Source organism: Myxocyprinus asiaticus, chromosome 45 (genome assembly GCF_019703515.2).
Source record: "Myxocyprinus asiaticus isolate MX2 ecotype Aquarium Trade chromosome 45, UBuf_Myxa_2, whole genome shotgun sequence".
NCBI lineage: Eukaryota > Metazoa > Chordata > Actinopteri > Cypriniformes > Catostomidae > Myxocyprinus > Myxocyprinus asiaticus.
In genome coordinates this window covers 30,239,986-30,258,099 of record NC_059388.1, presented here as the reverse complement: position 1 = coordinate 30,258,099, position 18,114 = coordinate 30,239,986, and the positions used below count along the sequence as shown (strand labels likewise).

The following is an 18,114-nucleotide window of genomic DNA, read 5'->3' as shown; positions in this document are numbered from 1 at the left end:
TCCAGCCAGGTCTCCTAAGCAACCAAATTGGCCCGGTTACTAGGGAGGGTAGAGTCATATGGGGTAACCTCCTCGTGATCGCTATAATGTGGTTCGTTCTCGGTGGGACGCGTGGTGAGTTGAGTATGGATGCCGCAGTGGGTGGCGTGAAGCCTCCACACACGCTATGCCTCCGTGGCAACACGCTCAACAAGCCACGTGATAAGATGCGTGGGTTGGTGGTCTCAGATGCGGAGGCAACTGGGATTCGTCCTATATATAAAATTTAATTGCATTTTATTGAGGGTCCCTGTAGCTTAACTGGTAGAGATTATGATTTCCAGGGAACACACAAAAACGGATAAAAATGTAACTCTGAATTCACTGCAAGTCGCTTTTGATAAAAGCGTGTGCCAAATGCATAAAAGCAAATGAGAGGACCGTTACTTAATTTTAAAATGTCGCAAAGAGGTGACTCTTGAAGGATTTCTACCTTCAGGTGGAGAGAAGAAATTGAAGAATGAATCATTGGGGACCGTCTTGGTGACCGTCCTCACTGTGCCTCGACCCTTGTGTTTCTGTTTCTTTTTGATAGTTTTCAATGTGACATTTTTGCCCTTACTCCAGTCGATCGTGCACCTGAACACATACAGGGAGAGAGAAAGAACCGAAAAAGGCGTTAGTAGAAGGTGTCGTTTAAGTTTTGCAAAATTGCTTTTTGGTATTAAATGCAATTTCATAAAAGGTGCGAGTCAGACACACTAACAGACAAACAAAGTCTTACCCTGTGCAGCCCATGATCTCTGGTCCGTCGAAGGAGAACGGATCAGACTCATCTGGCTCAGACCTCATTTTGTAGGTCTTTGTCAGGACTGTGTTTGTGAAGAAATCATTGGGCTCAAAGTGGAACTCTAATGTGAAACTCTAGAAAAGAGCCAAACACACATAGCAGTGAAGGAACTGTGAGATTTAAATCACCAGCCACAAGATGATGACTTTCAGACTCACCATTGGTTGGCCTGCATCAGAGAATTTAACTTTAATGTCTTGTAAGTGCTTGAGAATTGGTTCATCATGTTCCTAGACAGAAGAAAACATCATATTACTCATTATAAAGAGAGTAAAGACAACAATAACCCAATTTACTTAAATAGCATCTCATTATGAAAGTTAGATGCGTCTCAATATACAGATGCTCTTATATACCACTAGATGGCAGCATCGAACAGCTTTCCTTTTTCCAAAACATGAACTCTTGCTGCAAATACCCAAACTGCATGACCTGCTTTTGAACACACATTGATACAATCCCTCCCTCGTGTGCTGCCGTTTTGCCGTTCTCTCCCTACCTGCAACATTTCACCGAGTAGGTCGACGTTCTTGAAAACTGTGAGCCAGAATTCCGGGATTCCTTTAGGGTCTTCCTTCTCCTCATCTTTCTTCTCTTCCTCCACTTTGGCCTTTTCCTTCATTTCCTCCTGACAAAGACAGTCAAAATGTCAGAACAAAATATTCAGGAAAATGGTTTCAATAACAGTGCAACAATCTAGAGTTTAAGGACATATAAAGCCATTGGTGTGTTATATATGATAATGAGGTGGTATTTTAAGAGCATGCAGGTATGGATCACCTGTACCTGCTTACTTACGGTCAACTCTTCCTCTTCATCTTTCTTCCACTCACACTCTTCGTCTGTGGGTTCGTATGCTGCTCTCACGATATCGCTACGCTGAAAAGACATTGATATTGGGTTTTAGGCATGTTTAGAAATCAAGTCTTATACATTACTTGGTAAATTCATCAAAAAGTCTGATTATGATCAAATAAATAATAAGCAAGAGGAAGAACTAGTCAATTTATTTGCCAGTTTGTGTACCGCACTTTGACAAAAGTCTTGCTGTCTTGCTAGCAGATTCTATTAGTTTCAGACAATTAAACCTAATACAATTAAATTGTTGAAAACGTGAACACAGTTAAGGGCCTTGACATTTAATAGTCTCTCAGACACCACAGCAGGAGCTAATCTGCACAGAGAAAGAGAGAGGGTGAAACAGCTATAGCTCAAGTTTTATTTTCTGTAAGACGCCCATTTGGCTGCCGTTTGTCTTGTGTCCTGGATTGACCAATCTTTTCAGCACAGGACAGCACTGGCTGTTTGCTGCAAACAGAAATGCTGAAGCAGCAATTCAATACAGCAGCTTTAAGATACTGCACATCCAGCATACTACAGCTTTAAAATACTAGCATCTCTAGCATACTGCACCTCTTGCATGTATTTGCATACATGTGAAATGTAGACTCTGAGGTTAACCCTTTTTTTGGGGGGGGGGGGGATTTTTCCCCTTTTTCTCCCAATTTGGAATGGCCAATTCCCAATGTGCTTTTAAGTCCTCGTGATCACGTAGTGATTCGGCTCAGTCCGGGTGGCGGAGGATGAATCCCAGTTGCCTCCGCGTCTGAGATATTCAACCCGCGCATCTTATCACGTGGCTTGTTGAGCGCGTTGCCACGGAGACATAGCACGTGTGGAGGCTTCACGCCACCTACCGCGGCATCCGCGCTCAACTCACCACAGGCCCCACCGAGAACGAACCACGAGGAGGTTACCCCATGTGACTCTACCCTCCCTAGCAACCAGGCCAATTTGGTTGCTTAGGAGACCTGGCTGGAGTCACTCAGCACGCCCTGGGATTCAAGCTAGTGAACTCCAGGGGTGGTAGCCAGCATCTTCTACCACTGAGCTACCCAGGCCCCCTGTGAGGTTAACCCTTTAATCTCTGAAGATGTTTTTAAAAATGTCCTGTTTCAGTGGCATATACAGAATTAAAGGCTTATAGCTCTAGAAAAAAAGAGGTTAAATTGTTTGGTATATTGCAAAGAAAACCTTTCAAATTTTTTTATGATATAAATGAATTGAGACTCTCAGCCTAAGAAAAAGAGAGAAGAAAAAAAAAATATATACAATTCACCAAAAAAAAAAAAAAAAAGTGAGCCAAAAATTGAATTTTTTATTTTTCTGATTTAACATTATATATCTCAGGGTGTAAATAAGGTGGCTCAGATTAACTGCTTTTATTTTGTTCCTTAATCATGCCAACTGTAACCAAGTATTTAGTGTTGATACGACAGCAATCAAAAGTTACAGCATTACAAAAAATGTATCCTAGTGTACAAAAATGTCTCCATGTGTCCAGACAAATAAAACGTAATAATTGTACATAAGAACTATTTACACATGCAAACACAACAATGACTAAAGGTATTCATAGCATGGAGACCTGATTTTAGTAATGTGATTTTATAGAATGGAGTTTCATTCTGTGCCATTTGAGTCATGATTGAGTCTGTGTCATGTACTTGGTGCCATCTGGTGGCCATATCTAACATTGTGCTTCATGTCAGTTATCTAATGATCTATGCATCCAATTACCTTACCAGACAGCATGTAGTAATCGGCAGATTAGCGGCACCTGCGGCTCAGACTCGGCAGGTATAATCCGGGACGAGTGTTACCCATAGCCTGCTGCCTCGTGTGTTTTAGTAACGCCGTTAAAGCACTGGGCCAATTCCGGCTCAACACAGCTGGGCCAGATCCAGCCACTTGGTCCGGGCCTCTTCTGGCAATGATTTTGCTTGAATTGATCTTTATTAGGCTGCATTATGTCTGCCATAAAATTAACATAATTCACCACCTGTAATGTCTGATCATTTGTAAAACTTATGTTTAATGTCCTGAATTCATGATTCAATATGCTTATTTATATATAAAATATAAATACAATTGTACATGATGGAAAATTTACAAATATTTATAAATACTAAGGACGGCGAATTGCTGAGACGTGGCTGCACGAGTGTAATGCTTTTCTCCACAATTTGCTTTATAAAAGCTCAATTAATGTATACAGGTACATTTTATTCATGCATTCACAGCAGTGGGAGGGGTCTCTTTGTACCTGATGTGATGGAGTGTGATGAATGCCATGTTTGTGCTGTTTGGGCTCAGGCAAAACAATGGATTTACTATAAAACTGCATAATTTAGAAGAAAAACTTGGGTAAGCATCGATGTGCATTTACATTAAATGAATTTATTTAGCAGGTGATCGATTAGCTTTTAGCATATCTCAATGCTGTTCTGTACTAACTACAGCCAATAAAGGAGATATTTTTCCATCTATGAAGTGCTGAAAGTTATGTTTTGAGCACTCTATGCTGTGCTGCACTTAAACTTTGGAGAAACACTCAGATGAGGAGAGGAAGATCAAAGACAGTCCAGGAGAAACAGCAGGTTTGTTTGCATTTATGTTTTTGTTTCCACCATCTGTATCACAGTCATTCTTATTTCATCAAGGCATTTGTATTAAGAAAAATATTAAAGGATTTTTTTTTTCTATTTCTTCAGGCAATAAAAGGCCAGTAAGATTGAAGAGGATTCATTTGTACTGGTTTTCAAATTAACCTCAAATTCTCTGACTGAACTAGAAAGAAATAAGCATCCAGTCAATGAACAAGTTGGTAAGTTGTAAATGCAAGTTAAAGGCAGTAAATGTCAGCATGACTTTACCATGTAAATACCATGTTTTTTGTTTCAGGGGGTGTTATTTGGAATAACTGGGAGTTTCTCAACAGAAAAAAACACTATCGGATCATGGGGAAGCTTTGGAAGATCCTTGGCTAAAGGGAAGCTGGCCCAAAACATTTTTGTACTCTGTAAGTTAATGCACTATACATATACATGTTCATGTTTTAAATGAGAGCAGTTGGTATAAGGCTAGTTTACTTGGATATTTTTTGAATGTGTATTTTTGCTGCTAAAACAAGCCTTGTTTTATTGTAGCATTCTCTATTACTGTTTCGGGACTGTGATGATCAGATAATCACTCTAACCAGCAAACAGATGATGATGAGGCTTGTGATGGTCCAGCGTACCAGGAGGAAAGAGCAGGTTTGGTCACAATAATACTCAAAGTAACAATAATATAATATAATATTAAAAAGTTATATTATTAGTATTATTATCTGTAACATAAGCAAGTGTACTGAATATCAGCATGTTGTGATTCAGCCTGGCAGCCTTTTGCCTCAGGTAATCAGATTGTTTTCATTTAATGTTTTCATTAATACTGTAAAGCTCTGTTGTGCATCTTTGAACCAAAAATAATAATATATATAATTGTTTTATTTTATTTGTTGCCCAAGTATCACGTTAGTATCGATACAGAGGTACCAGGGCTGGTATTGTCCCGAAGCCAAAAATGTTGGTATCGGAGCAACCCTAGTTGAATGTGTATTTGTGCTGATAAAACAAGCCTTGTTTTATTGTTTCACTAGTATTGTTTCTGGATTGTGGTGATCAGTGGGGAAAAATAAGTGTATATACTAATTTGACTTGATGTTACACGCATTTCAAATATTAATCATGCTGGATACAGACACTTTGTTTTTCATGCATATTTATTTAGGCCTAATTGTTGTTTGTAATATTTTTATTCTTTTTCTTGCACGTTTTATACATAATTTTTGTAAAATGTTGTAAATGCTTAAGTATACCTTATTAAACAATTGCTGTTTGTTTTTTACATTTATTATGAGATGGTTAGATTTGTAAAAATATATTTATGTATTATAAACTAATTAAAATTCAAGTCAATGTTTAGGTTGAACATCAATTTGTACAATGTAAAATGTAACATTTATGAACCCTATATGCATGCAGAAATAAACACGGGCCAGCTCTGGCACGCTGTCACCAGCTGACGCCTCTGGGCCGACTGATTCGGGCCGAAGCTAGGGAGGGAGTACTCAGGCAACCAGCCCGAGTACAGCACACGGAAGCAGGCCGAGGGGTAAGTCTCCAGCAGGTGAGGATCTAACCGGAAATGGCCAGAGTGTATTTTGCTAACTGGGTTGTGTGTGTGGGCTCATTTGATAATCGCTGCCTCTAAGTAATGTGTGTGTGATATTTTATGTTCCGTTTAATTTGTGAAGTTATAAGCAATTAAGCAACACCTGTTCACATGAAACATAATTGTTAAAGACATATACTTAGCTATTACTCACTATATTCATGTCTGTAAAAACAAATAGGCTGGTTGTATTCTACTCAAGAGCTTTACAACAACATATGACACATGGCTATTTGATGAGTTTGATGTTTTTACTGATTGCAATAATATGTACAGTGCAACATTTTTCATAAATTATCAAAACAGAACACTTCTGCAAATTTCAAAGCACTTGTTCAGTTTTGGTCATAATACCAAAATGCATTGGAAAGTACAGCTTCTAAGCTTTCAAACGATACCCATTTTGTGTTAGTCTAGACTGTAGTTATTAATATTGCCGCATTTTATTTCCACGAGGGCCCATCCGAGCTTAAAGTGTTCATAAAAACATTTCTGATCCATCTTAAATGACATCTTTTCCAAGAATACATTTATATTCTCATTCTTAAAGACAGAAATAAAGAGCAGAAATGTGTCAAGCACCAAATTCTCACCTTGTCAAAGAGAGGCTGATACAGTGCGGCATATTTCCGTTCCAGTTCATGGACTTCTTCGTAAAACTTAGCTTCAATGTGGGCGCATTTGACCTGGAGGTTTTTAAGGGCGTTAACGCGTCGCTTCACCACCTTTGGTAAGCTGGACAGACACCAACAACAAGTCACAAAATCCAAATTACACAACTAGATCAAATGTGGCGTAACATTTCATAAGTAATGAGCATGATTTATTACTGTCTCAAGATCATAGTTTTGAGAAGAGTTCAGCATTATGGCTCACTTTAGGAATGCCTTGCATCACACACCGAAAGGGTTTTTGGCTTTGAGTGTCTGTTTTCATACCTCTCCATGTATCCTGAGGGAGATCCCACAAGCCCATCCAACCTCTCCTGCAGTGCCGCGAGGATCTGTGGATTTTGCATCATCTGCATCGTCAGCTGATGTGCTAAAACAAAAGCAAACAGACACATCAACCAGTGCCGGACATCACTCGCACTCACAGCAGAAAACATTACAAATCAAACTTGGCATCAACCAACAGACCAGTAATCAACAATAAGGGATAATAATCTCATTTAACAATGAGCTCCGATCCCGAGATTTGTTTCTTCATGATTCCATTAGTAAATCTATTTTTAGTTTAGTAACCTTTGAGGTCAATGCAAAAGAAAGATGCGGTCATAAATTATAAGAGCCACATTTATGATGTTGCTGTGTTTCAGCGCTGTCATATCAGTAACGTTTTAAAGGCTAAGTTTAGATCACTCAAACAATATTTATTCAAGTAAGTTGATACTTTGTTTTACTTTCTCAAACCAAACGTAGCGATTTTAATCATAATATGATAAACATCTAATAATGATGCACTGCTCAGTGTATTCCGCTTACTCCGCTAGAGGGTGCCACTTGCTCGCGCAGCACCATCTTAAGCAGCGAATGCAGACTTTAAAACGCAGCCTTTTGCAGCTTACTATCCATGCCATATCACGATTTCAGTCTTATTTCAATCCATCGTGCAACCTTGATGAATATCATTCAGATGTCTCAGATCAAAGTCTACAAGTTTTAGCATTTTGGATGCTTTTCCCCTAATCATGTGAAGTGCCAACCCTTCTACGTTATATGGCTATTATTATTTATAGATTGTGCATTTCAATTAAGAGTTTTTACAAAAAGTGTGGTCTCCCAAAAACGTTACATCCATAACGAAAGTTCACTTCCCAGTCAAAGCTTGAAAACTTCAGGCTGAAAATGTTCTGATGTCTGGACTCTATCTGCAGGTGTCTATAGCTATATTTCCATCCTGCAAAACTACGTTGTGAAATGTTAAATAACACGAAGCTATTAGAAAGTCCGATTTTTTTATCATCAAGTGTTGGTTATTCATGTTTTTGAGGTGTTACAGCTGATTTTCTGTAAAGCTGAATAAATAATTCTGATTCTAAATAATGTCCAGCATCATCCAATCACTGACAACCATGTTAAAATAAAATGTAGCATTATAAATTCTGAAACTATGTACTGATTATCATTGTCCCATGTGTGCCAAACATGTTGAGTGATCCAAACATCTGCAGCCTGAAACTGAACTTTCAGTCCAATTTTAGGAGTGAATGCACTTAACTGCCTAAGAAAGAAATAGGATGCTCCCTTGCTCCCTACTTAGTGAACGACTTAACCTCCAGTGTGCTGTCTGTCTTCACTGGTCTCAGAACAGTTTGAAATGGATACAAATGGTTCAATATTTTGGTAATGAGTACTTCATGTAATGTAAATTTCACGTTTTCACTCCAAATGTATTATCTGTTTCACTGGAATTGCCCAGATGTTTGTCTATTTATTGTCTTATTTATATATTCACACCATAAGCTCACAGCTCGGCTAATAATGTTTTTGCCATGGTTATGTAGATCCAGTAACAGGGCAACACCACTGTACAGAACTAACAACATTAAAATAACGGTTCACGATTTTCAATCCTGTAAGATTGTAAAGAACTACAGTGCGTTCAGAAAGTATTCAGACCCCTTCATTTTTTATTCACATTTTGTTTTGTTGCAGCCTTATGTTAAAATGCTTTTCCCCCCCCTCACATCAATCTACACTCCATACCCATTAATGACAAAGCAAAACCCAGATTTTTTATAACTTTGCAAATTAAAATGAAAAAACTGAAATATCACATTGACATAAGTATTCAGACCCTTTGCTGTGACACTTTAAAGACCTAGTGCATCCCATTTCTCTGGATCATCTTTGAGATGTTTCTACACTTTGACTGGAGTCCACCTGTGGCAAATTCAATTGATTGGACATGATTTGGAAAGGCACACAACTGTCTATATAGCTGAAAATGAATATCAGAGCAAAAACCAAGCCATGAGGTCAAAGGAACTGCCTGCAGAGCTCAGAGACAGGATTGTGTCGAGGCACAGATCTGGGGAAGGCTATAAAAAATAAATAAATTTAAAAAAAAAACATTTCGGCTGCATTGAAGGTTCCCAAGAGCGCAGTGGCCTCCATAATTTTTAAATGGAAGAAGATTGGAACAACCAAGAGTCTTCCTAGAGCTGGCCGCCCGACAAAATTGAGCAATCGGAGAAGGACCTTGGCAAGAGACGTGACCAAGAACCCGATGGTCACTCTGGTTGAGATCCAGAGATCATGTGTGGAGATGGGAGAAACTTGCAAAAGGACAACCATCACTGCAACACTCCACCAATCTGGGCTTTATGGCAGAGTGGCCAGACAGAAGCCTCTCCTCAGTGCAAGACACATAAAAAAGCACCTATAAGGACTCTCAGACTGTGAGAAACAAGATTCTCTGGTCTGATGAAATGAAAATGGAACTGTTTGGCCTCAATTCCAAGCATCATGTCTGGAGGAAACTAGATACTGCTCATCATCTGTGCAATACCATCCCAACGGTGAAGCATGGTGGTGGTAGCATCATACTGTGGGGGTGTTTTTCAGCGGCAGGGACTGGGGGACTGGTCAGGGTTGAAGGAAAGCTTAACTCAGCAAAATACAGAGATATCCTTAATGAAAACCTGGTCCAGAGCGCTCAGGACCTCAGAATGGGCTGAAGGTTCACCTTCCAACAGGATAATGAGCCAAAGCACACAGCCAAGACAATACAAGAGTGGCTTAGGGACAACTCGGTGAATGTCCTTGAATGGCCCAGCCAGAGCCCGGATTTGAACCCAATCGAACATCTCTGGAGAGACCTGAAAATGGCTGTCCACCGACGGTCCCCATCCAACCTGACAGAGCTTGAGAGGATCTGCAGAGAAGAATGGCAGAAAATCCCCAAATCCAAGAGTTGCAAAGCTTGTCGCATCATACCCAAAAAGACTTGAGGCTGTAAACGCTGCCAAAGGTGCTTCAACTAAATACTGAGTTAAGGGTCTGAATACTTATGTCAATGTGATTAGTTTTTTACTTTTTATAAATTTGCAAAGTTATCAAAAATCTAGTTTTTGCTTTGTCATTATGGGGTATGGAGTGAAGATTGATATGAAAACAAATAAAGCATTTTAGCAGAAGGCTGCAACACCAAAATGTGAAAAAAAATGAAGGGGTCTGAATAATTTCTGAATGCACTGTATATAACAACGAGATGTTTTGAGAAAGAACTGTAACAATAGAAACATCCCTGATCAAAATAAAACAGCCAACAGGAGCTGCTCCGCTCATCATGAGCCAAAACAAATACCTTAACTAGGGCACCTTCACAGAAGGCCAAAAAACAAGCAACAACAAAGAAAAACCTCTCCCAAAAATAAACGGTGGCAAAGCAAGGTCAGTTGTGTTACTGAGGCTACCCCGAGCCACTGAAGCCATTAATGCTTGTATTATTCACTATTAAACACACTTCCCCCAGCACTAAAACGCTTCCGCCTGATGGCTTCCCTGCTGTTCTGGCCAGCTGCAAAGCAAAGTTAAGGTCATGAAGGTTACTGATTGATATCATGTTACCCAACACAAAAAAGTCCCAGCACAAACATGCGCACAGAGTCTCTTCCTAATGACTGTGACCCGACCGGGTGTGTGTGTCGGCGATAAAAATCCATGAGACAGACAGCATTTAATTTCCCACCACAGCAGCCAACAGAAGAGAAACAGACCAAAGAGACTAGACAAAAGAAAAAAAAAAAGTTTAAGCTGTGATGGAGGGGGCGACATATTAGTCATATTCATTTCAGTGAATCAGTTCAATCAGACATGTCGGTGAACTGATTAAACAATTCATTGTGTCGTTTAAACAGTCGCTCAAAAGCATACTCATGTCCCTGTGACATCACATCTTGAGAAAAAAATAAAATATTATATATGCAGTATATACTCTATGTATAAGGAATATAGGAGGTTGACATGAAATACATCTGGGTTGATATATCCTGCAGTGTGATACGTTATACATGGTAAAGTCATGCTGACATTTACTGCCTTTAACTTGCATTTACAACTTACCAACTTGTTCATTGACTGGATGCTTATATTTTTAAACATGTATGCAGCTATCAGAATTATGCATGCATATTTGAACTTGCACCACCAAATTAAATACTACCGAATGCAAAATGGTGATTAAAATGGTGAAAAACTAAAGAGATATTGACCAATCACAGCACCTAAAATATACATTCATGTATATTTTCACCTAAATTGTTAACATTAAAAGCTCATGGGCATGAGTTACCTACCCATAAATATTTTAGCTACATACTGCTGAACTAGGCTTGGGATCGATGCCTTTTTCACGCATTGCTAATCGGGAGATCTACCCGATGATTATCGATATACATTTGTCTTTTCATGTTTAATTTAAGTCAAATAGATTGGATTACACAATGCTTTTCACCATGCCACCTACCTCATTTTTCCAAGTTATTTCTTTAGTTACGTGACGTACAAATGCTTGTGCATTATTTTTGAAAAAATACATTTAAAAGAATCAGATCAAAGCACATTATTAGTCCATGAAACGTACAATTCTGGTCTTGTTGTGATGATTTATCATTCAAATAGACAAAAGCAGACAGGTTATCCTTCACATTTGGAAGAAAGACATTTCTTGAGTGCAAGCAGCATTTAGTGGTATGTGCAAGAAATAAAAGTGCATGTCAAAGGTGCTACCTTTACTGTTATCTTCCCCAGTCTCCTCTTCCTCCACCTCTTCAACATCCTCCATATCTGCCGGGTCAATTTCAGTCTGCTCTTTACTGCAAAAACGCAGAGAGAGAGAGTGTGAGTCAGTCAGGCAGGCATTAAGACACCATAACAGGGAGATTACGTACTTTTTACACGAGTTTAAACATTTATAACTAGGCTTGGGATCGATGCCTTTTTCACGCATTGCTAATCAGGAGATCTACCCGATGATTATCGATATATATTTGTTTTTTTTAAATAAACAGGGCTGCTTGTTGCACATTAGTTTGTCTTTTCAAACATATTTCTCAAAACAACTTGTAAAGTGTGAGCGACAGGGTGAATTAAAAGGGTCGCACACCGGACGACGTGCATCTAAAATCCGTTTAAACAATTATTTTCTACAAAAGGTACGCACACAGAGCCAATGCTCAGCGTCAAAATTCTGCAGTGCAACTGAACGCAACTTGCATAGTTTTCCATTAAATTCGACCCAAATCATTATCAAAGGACATAGATCAATTACTCTAGCCATCACTGGATAATATATTGCGAGTAATTACCTTTCAAATAGCCTACAAAGTATTTTCAGTTACAAGTATGTCGTTTTGTGGTTTGACAGCTTGAATGAAAAAGACCTACTCAAGGCTACATACAGAGAAACTGCATAATAAGCATCGGCATTTCTAACCGTTCAGTTTGCGCAGTTACACCAGCTTTATACAATAACCTGCAAACTCATCAACATCACTTTGTTCATTCTCAAAGTAACTTTTGACTCCTTTCTGCAGTGGTGCATCGACTCGTCCTTTGTTTGGGATACCGGTGCTTTTCCTACCTGCGACCCCGGCTTTAGTAAATGTTATATTACCTTCTTGTGGTCTCAGTATTTTATGACATCCCTATTTACAACCATTTTTGAGATGTTAATAGAATTTTTCAAGAAGATATATTTTTCCATTTGCTTCTGCGGACAATAAAACAAAACAACCTTTATAGGAGTTTAGTGTGCTATCTTTTAAAGGAACTATTCACCAAAAAAAAACGTATTTTACCTCTGTGCCGAGTCGCTTCAAACGCGTATTATTTATCTTCTGTGGAACACAAAAGCCTTTGTTTTTGGCCATTTTGGAGCATGACAGCCCTAGTCCTCTTTCACTTATGTTAGGCTATATGGAAAAGAGTGAAAATGTATCTTGTGTTCCATGGACGAAATAAAGTTATAAAGGGTTGGAACAAAAGGGTGAAAAATTATTTGTTTTCATGGGTCATGTTTCTCATACATTCAAACATTTCTGAGAGCTTCTATTTTCAGCATTTAAGCTTGAGCGGGACCTAGATCTGTCACTCAAACTGCAAGATCTGAGCCACATCACAGCTGAAATAAAAACAGCATCACATCAGCGCAGCTCTGAAGAAACAGGAAGTGTTTGTGGTAAGCAACAGGTGTACAGCAGCTCTAAAATCTTGAGTGAAGGCTGGCACGCAGTGACAAACATGAATGACATGGCATAGATGCCTGTGATGCCACACTGAGCATGACGGCATGCAGAGGAAGTGTCGCTGACCCCAGATCAGGTCCCACAGAGAGGGGAGGGGTCAGAACCACACAGGGACAATAGATCATGTTGAGGTAGTAGTTCTGACCTAGAATCAGCCAAGAGAGGCATCTGTAGGGTTTTTATGTGCCGGTTACTGCGCAAACAATAGGCATAAAGGGATTTTAGCTGGGAATGTGAATGGGCTTCAATCAAATAGGTGAGTCAAAAGTATACAATCCATAAAAGTGGGAACTGATCAAACCATACTAACAGACACTGTACACACAATTATGCTCTTTAATAGGCAAATAAGTACTTACTTGTCAAGATCTGCCATTTTGTTTCACCGTTATTTCCTAGAAGAAAAGATGAGAAGAGAATGTTAATGTTGTCAATTAAGTAAAAATGCCTCAAGCCAATCGCAGTTAGTGATGTACTTGCTGGTCAGGTGAAAATTCAGCTACTTCGGTCATTGGGGCGCCAAATTAAGAAGTTTAATTGTCCATTTAAATGGAAATTTACAACCATAAATGAGTAAACAAAGCCAAATCAGGCTTAGTTTTCAAACGCAATTGTATAAGAAACAAGACATTCCCCAAAACATCCCACGTTAGTATTATGAAATTAATTTTGATACTTCATATTCCACTTGTATACCACTGCGGTATTTGGCATTACAATTAATTCAGCTGCAAACAGGCCAGACCTGATGCCTACATAAAATCTATGACTCAAAAACCCACACACACAGACCTCCAGTACCAAGACTGACTTCATTCAAAAGCTTCAGACTAAAGACAAGATGTTTTCAAGCTACTCCGTTCTTCTGTTGTAGAAGATCAGTAACATGAAGACATGATACCGCTGTGACAGTCAGATTTAAGATTAACCTCCTCTTTTCTCTCTTTCGGTGTATAGACAGCTGAATCTCAAATCGACAGCATTTGCAGCATAATGTTGAACACAAAAAATAATTGACTTGTCCCTCCTTTTCTTTTATCCCCTTTTCTTCCAATTTGGAATGCCCAATTCCCATTACTTAGCAGGTCCTCGTGGTGGCGCGGTTACTCACCTCAATCCGGGTGGTGGAGGACAAGTCTCAGTTGCCTCCGCTTCTGAGACCGTCAATCCGCACATTTTATCACGTGACTCGTTGTGCATGACACCGTGGAGACTCGCAGCACGTGGAAGCACATGCTACTCTACGCAATCCACGCACAACTTACCACACACCCCATTGAGAGCGAGAACCACTAATCGCAACCACGAGGAGGTTACCCCATGTGACTCTACCCTCCCTAGCAACTGGGCCAATTTGGTTGCTTAGGAGACCTGGCTGGAGTCACTCAGCACACCCTGGATTCAAACTCACGACTCCAGTGGTGGTAGTCAGCGTCAATACGTCCCTCCTTTTCTTTAAAAAAAATAATAAAAATACAAAAATAAGCTTACAGTGAGGCACTTACAATGGAAGTCAATGGGGCCAATTTTTAGAGGGTTTACAAGGCAGAAATGCAAAGCTTATAATTTTATAAAAGCACTTATATTAAATCTTCTGTTAAAAACATATGTACTACTTGTCCGCGTTATTGATCGCTCTACACACAGTATGCATGAAGCAAATTTCAGTTTAACGTGGAGCGCTTGTGCTGTTTGATGCGCTTAAGTTGTTTCTCTCCAGCGCATTACTTACATTTTACTGATATTTTCTATGTTTTATAAAGTACGTTATGAATTCAATAACATTGTGCAAAACTGTTTGTCTTTACCACAAGCTTCACGGAGAAAGCGAGTGCGCACATCCATGTCAAATTAAAACAAATCGCAATGAAGAAAGGGAGTGCAATCTGAATCATACATTCAGTTTCAACGTAATCAACTGTGCAGCTTTCAAGGATGTCACCCCGATGTTTTAGAGGTTCAAATGTGCCGGCTTTAGAAGTTTTATTAGATGTTTTCTTCTCATCATGCAAGCGCATGTAATGCATTCCGGTGCTCATTGTGACTTTTCAGCGCAGAGTGAATCTGATGATTGTCCTATATTAAACTGTATGCTGAATATAATGTATGCATCCCTGACGAATCATTTTATTCTTTAATCTACAGTACTAGATTTAGATCTCAAACATCATAACCAGTAAATTAAACTTTAATTTACAGCCCTAATTTAACAGCCCTTATTGAAATGAAAACAGATCAGTATGTAGCGTTGACAAGAAGAGCTGCAACTAACAATTTCGATAATCGACTAATCTAACGATTATTAGGCGATTATTGCAACGATTAATCATTAGCTCTTAACTGATTATTCAGCTTGTGCCCCAACTTAAAAGGTTGTATTAAACATGCTTACTAACAATAAAGAGGACAAAATCATGTTTTAAAAATACCTCTAAATGGCATTCACTGAATTAAAGGGTAAAAAATACTTTTATGTTTAATTCAGTAAAAAATTCACTGCAAATAATCCTATTATCATCAAGTGTATTTGTCTTGTTTTCCATTTAAAATTGTCTAAAATAATCCTTAAAACAAGATACATTTAGTTGAGAAGCAACATAAGATATTTAGACTTGCTTTAAGAGAATGTATCTTAAATATAAGTGTTTGTTGTATAGAAAAATTTCCACTTGGTTATACTTCTGCAAGTGCAGTAAAGACAAAATATACTTATATTCAAGATCTATTCTCTAAAAGCAAGTCTAAATATCGTATATGCTGCTTCTCAGGGCAATGCATTTTGTATTTTTAATATTATATTCAACATTCTCAGATAACAATTGTTTTATTCTGCAGTATAGCCGCTACAGTAAATGTACGTTGTTTTAAAAGAGTTTTAGATATTTATATTGGAAAACAAGCCGAAACAAAATCAAAAACGTATTTTGCTGCAGTGTATAATGGGGCGAAGACTACCTCTCTCACCTTTCTGTTCACGTCAATCCATCTTTAACTCACTAAAAGACACTCTCTTATTAATAAAGCTGCGCATTGCCAATTTTCTTCACAATAAGAAATGCACAGTGACATATATTATGATTCAATAAGTCGCGAGCAATCACGTTATAATCTAGCTGCATTAAGCGTGCACTCGAGGGATGAGCGTCCCCGCAACAAAGTGTTCATCCGCTCATCATGCAGTTTCAACCTCTCCACCTTAGATCGGGACACTTCGTGCAACTCATAGAAGAGGCGCTGTCCGCACAGAGAAATGCCAGTTTCGGAGTTATTTACATGATCTGCTCCCATATTATTTGAACTTTAATAAAGCAATAACACATTAAATATAACTGCATTAAAGACGTAACGACGGGGTGTTTCCTTTAAAGAGCTCCGGCTCTGCTTATTCCACAAAGAGAGTGCTTCTGCATTCACTTATTTGGTATAATTCCCTCATTCTTTGCGATCTACATCAGCTGAAGCTGTGAAAGTTTAGAGTGCGTCTGGACTGTGATCTGTGTAATTCTTCCTCTCCTCAGTCAGGCACGAACTGCAGTGCTGCTCTCAAGCATCATCATTAGAGTTTAATGTGATCTCATGTTATGGTAAATGAGATAAAATGACTATTCGACAGACATTTGTTTTATTGTCGACACTGACGATAACGATAATTGTTTTAGCCCCATTGACAAGGAGTTCAGTTTAATATGAGGTTCAATGGGTTATTTGCTCAGTGGGCTAATTAGGAACAATAGGGATCAGTGGAAAATAAACCTAAATTTAACATGGAGTCAAGATAAACAAATTTTAAATGAATAAACACTATACTTCACAACAGAGCATGTTTGCTATTGTTGTTTAAACAAATAAAATATTTATTCTGCTTTTAAGCTTTGAGGAAACAGGCTTTTCAAAGGCACTGTTCCTTATAAGCCCGCATGAAAACAAAGTTATATTTCTGGATTATAATTAGAGACAGAGCACTAAATCTTGTTTTGAGCTCAAAAAGCTTCTTAAATATTTTAATGTGTTTATCAGCAGTTATTTATTCATTCATTTTCTTTGATTGCATCCATCTTTCACTCAGGCAGTGTGAACTCATGAAATCCATCTTTTCAAATACAAAGTATTGCTGTTAAATACAAAGAAACGAAATATCAAGTAGCATTTTGTTTAATAATCTCTTAAGTTTTAATTTTTTATCATTCTTCACCTGGTTTGTACATTTGACTCCAGAAAAATTGCTTTTTTGAGGTCATCAAAAACAGTGAAGTTTGAGCAACTTTCAAAATAGCAGCCAAACAGTGGAGCACATGTTCCCAAATAACTCAATAACAAAACATTTGGGGGGCCTGTGCAGCTCAGCGAGCATTGACGCTGACTGTCACCCCTGGAGTCGCGAGTTCGAATCCAGGGCGTGCCGAGTGATTCCAGTCAGGTCTCCTAAGCAACCAAATTGGCCCGGTTGCTAGGGAGGGTAGAGTCACATGGGGTAACCTCCTCGTGGTCGTGATTAGTGGTTCTCGCTCTCAATGGGGCATGTGGTAAGTTGTGCGTGGATCATGGAGAGTAGCATGAGTCTCCACATGCTGCGAGTCTCCGCGGTGTCATGCACAACGAGTCACGTGATAAGACGCGCAGACTGACTGTCTCAGAAGAGGACGCAACTGAGACTTGTCCTCCACCACCCGGATTGAGGCGAGTAACCACGCCACCACGAGGACCTACTAAGTAGTGGGAATTGGGCATTCCAAACTGGCGAGAATAGGGGGTAAAAACATTTGATTAGCTCCAAATAAAAAGTCAAATGATACCAACAGGTGTGCCCATTTCCTCCGCAACAAATTGTTTTTCTCTTGTTTGTCTTTTTTATATTTCAAGATAAAACAGTGAATGGAATTATATGGTGCGTGGGCTTAATTGGGTCACTTCCCCTAATAATAACAACAATAAATGTAAACTGAACTTTCATGATTCAGGCTTTGCTCAAAGTTTT

At 38.8% G+C, this 18,114-nt stretch overlaps 1 protein-coding gene across 3 annotated transcripts in view; it reads right to left on the bottom strand.

The window, feature by feature from the left end:
- The window catches only part of nap1l1 (nucleosome assembly protein 1-like 1), a 32,197-nt gene that overhangs the window by 8,744 nt on the left and 5,339 nt on the right, over positions 1 to 18,114 (bottom strand). For 2 of the 3 annotated variants that reach the window (XM_051688167.1, XM_051688165.1), the window contains exons 2-10: positions 13,499 to 13,534; positions 11,623 to 11,708; positions 6,826 to 6,928; positions 6,481 to 6,622; positions 1,616 to 1,708; positions 1,329 to 1,457; positions 988 to 1,059; positions 764 to 903; positions 473 to 618 (exon numbers count right to left, since the gene is read on the bottom strand). In XM_051688167.1, coding sequence (XP_051544127.1) covers positions 473 to 618; positions 764 to 903; positions 988 to 1,059; positions 1,329 to 1,457; positions 1,616 to 1,708; positions 6,481 to 6,622; positions 6,826 to 6,928; positions 11,623 to 11,708; positions 13,499 to 13,515 — 928 coding nt within the window. In that variant the 5' untranslated portion in view covers positions 13,516 to 13,534. The remainder of the gene's footprint in view (positions 1 to 472; positions 619 to 763; positions 904 to 987; positions 1,060 to 1,328; positions 1,458 to 1,615; positions 1,709 to 6,480; positions 6,623 to 6,825; positions 6,929 to 11,622; positions 11,709 to 13,498; positions 13,535 to 18,114) is intronic. The other variant, XM_051688166.1, reaches the window with a different exon arrangement.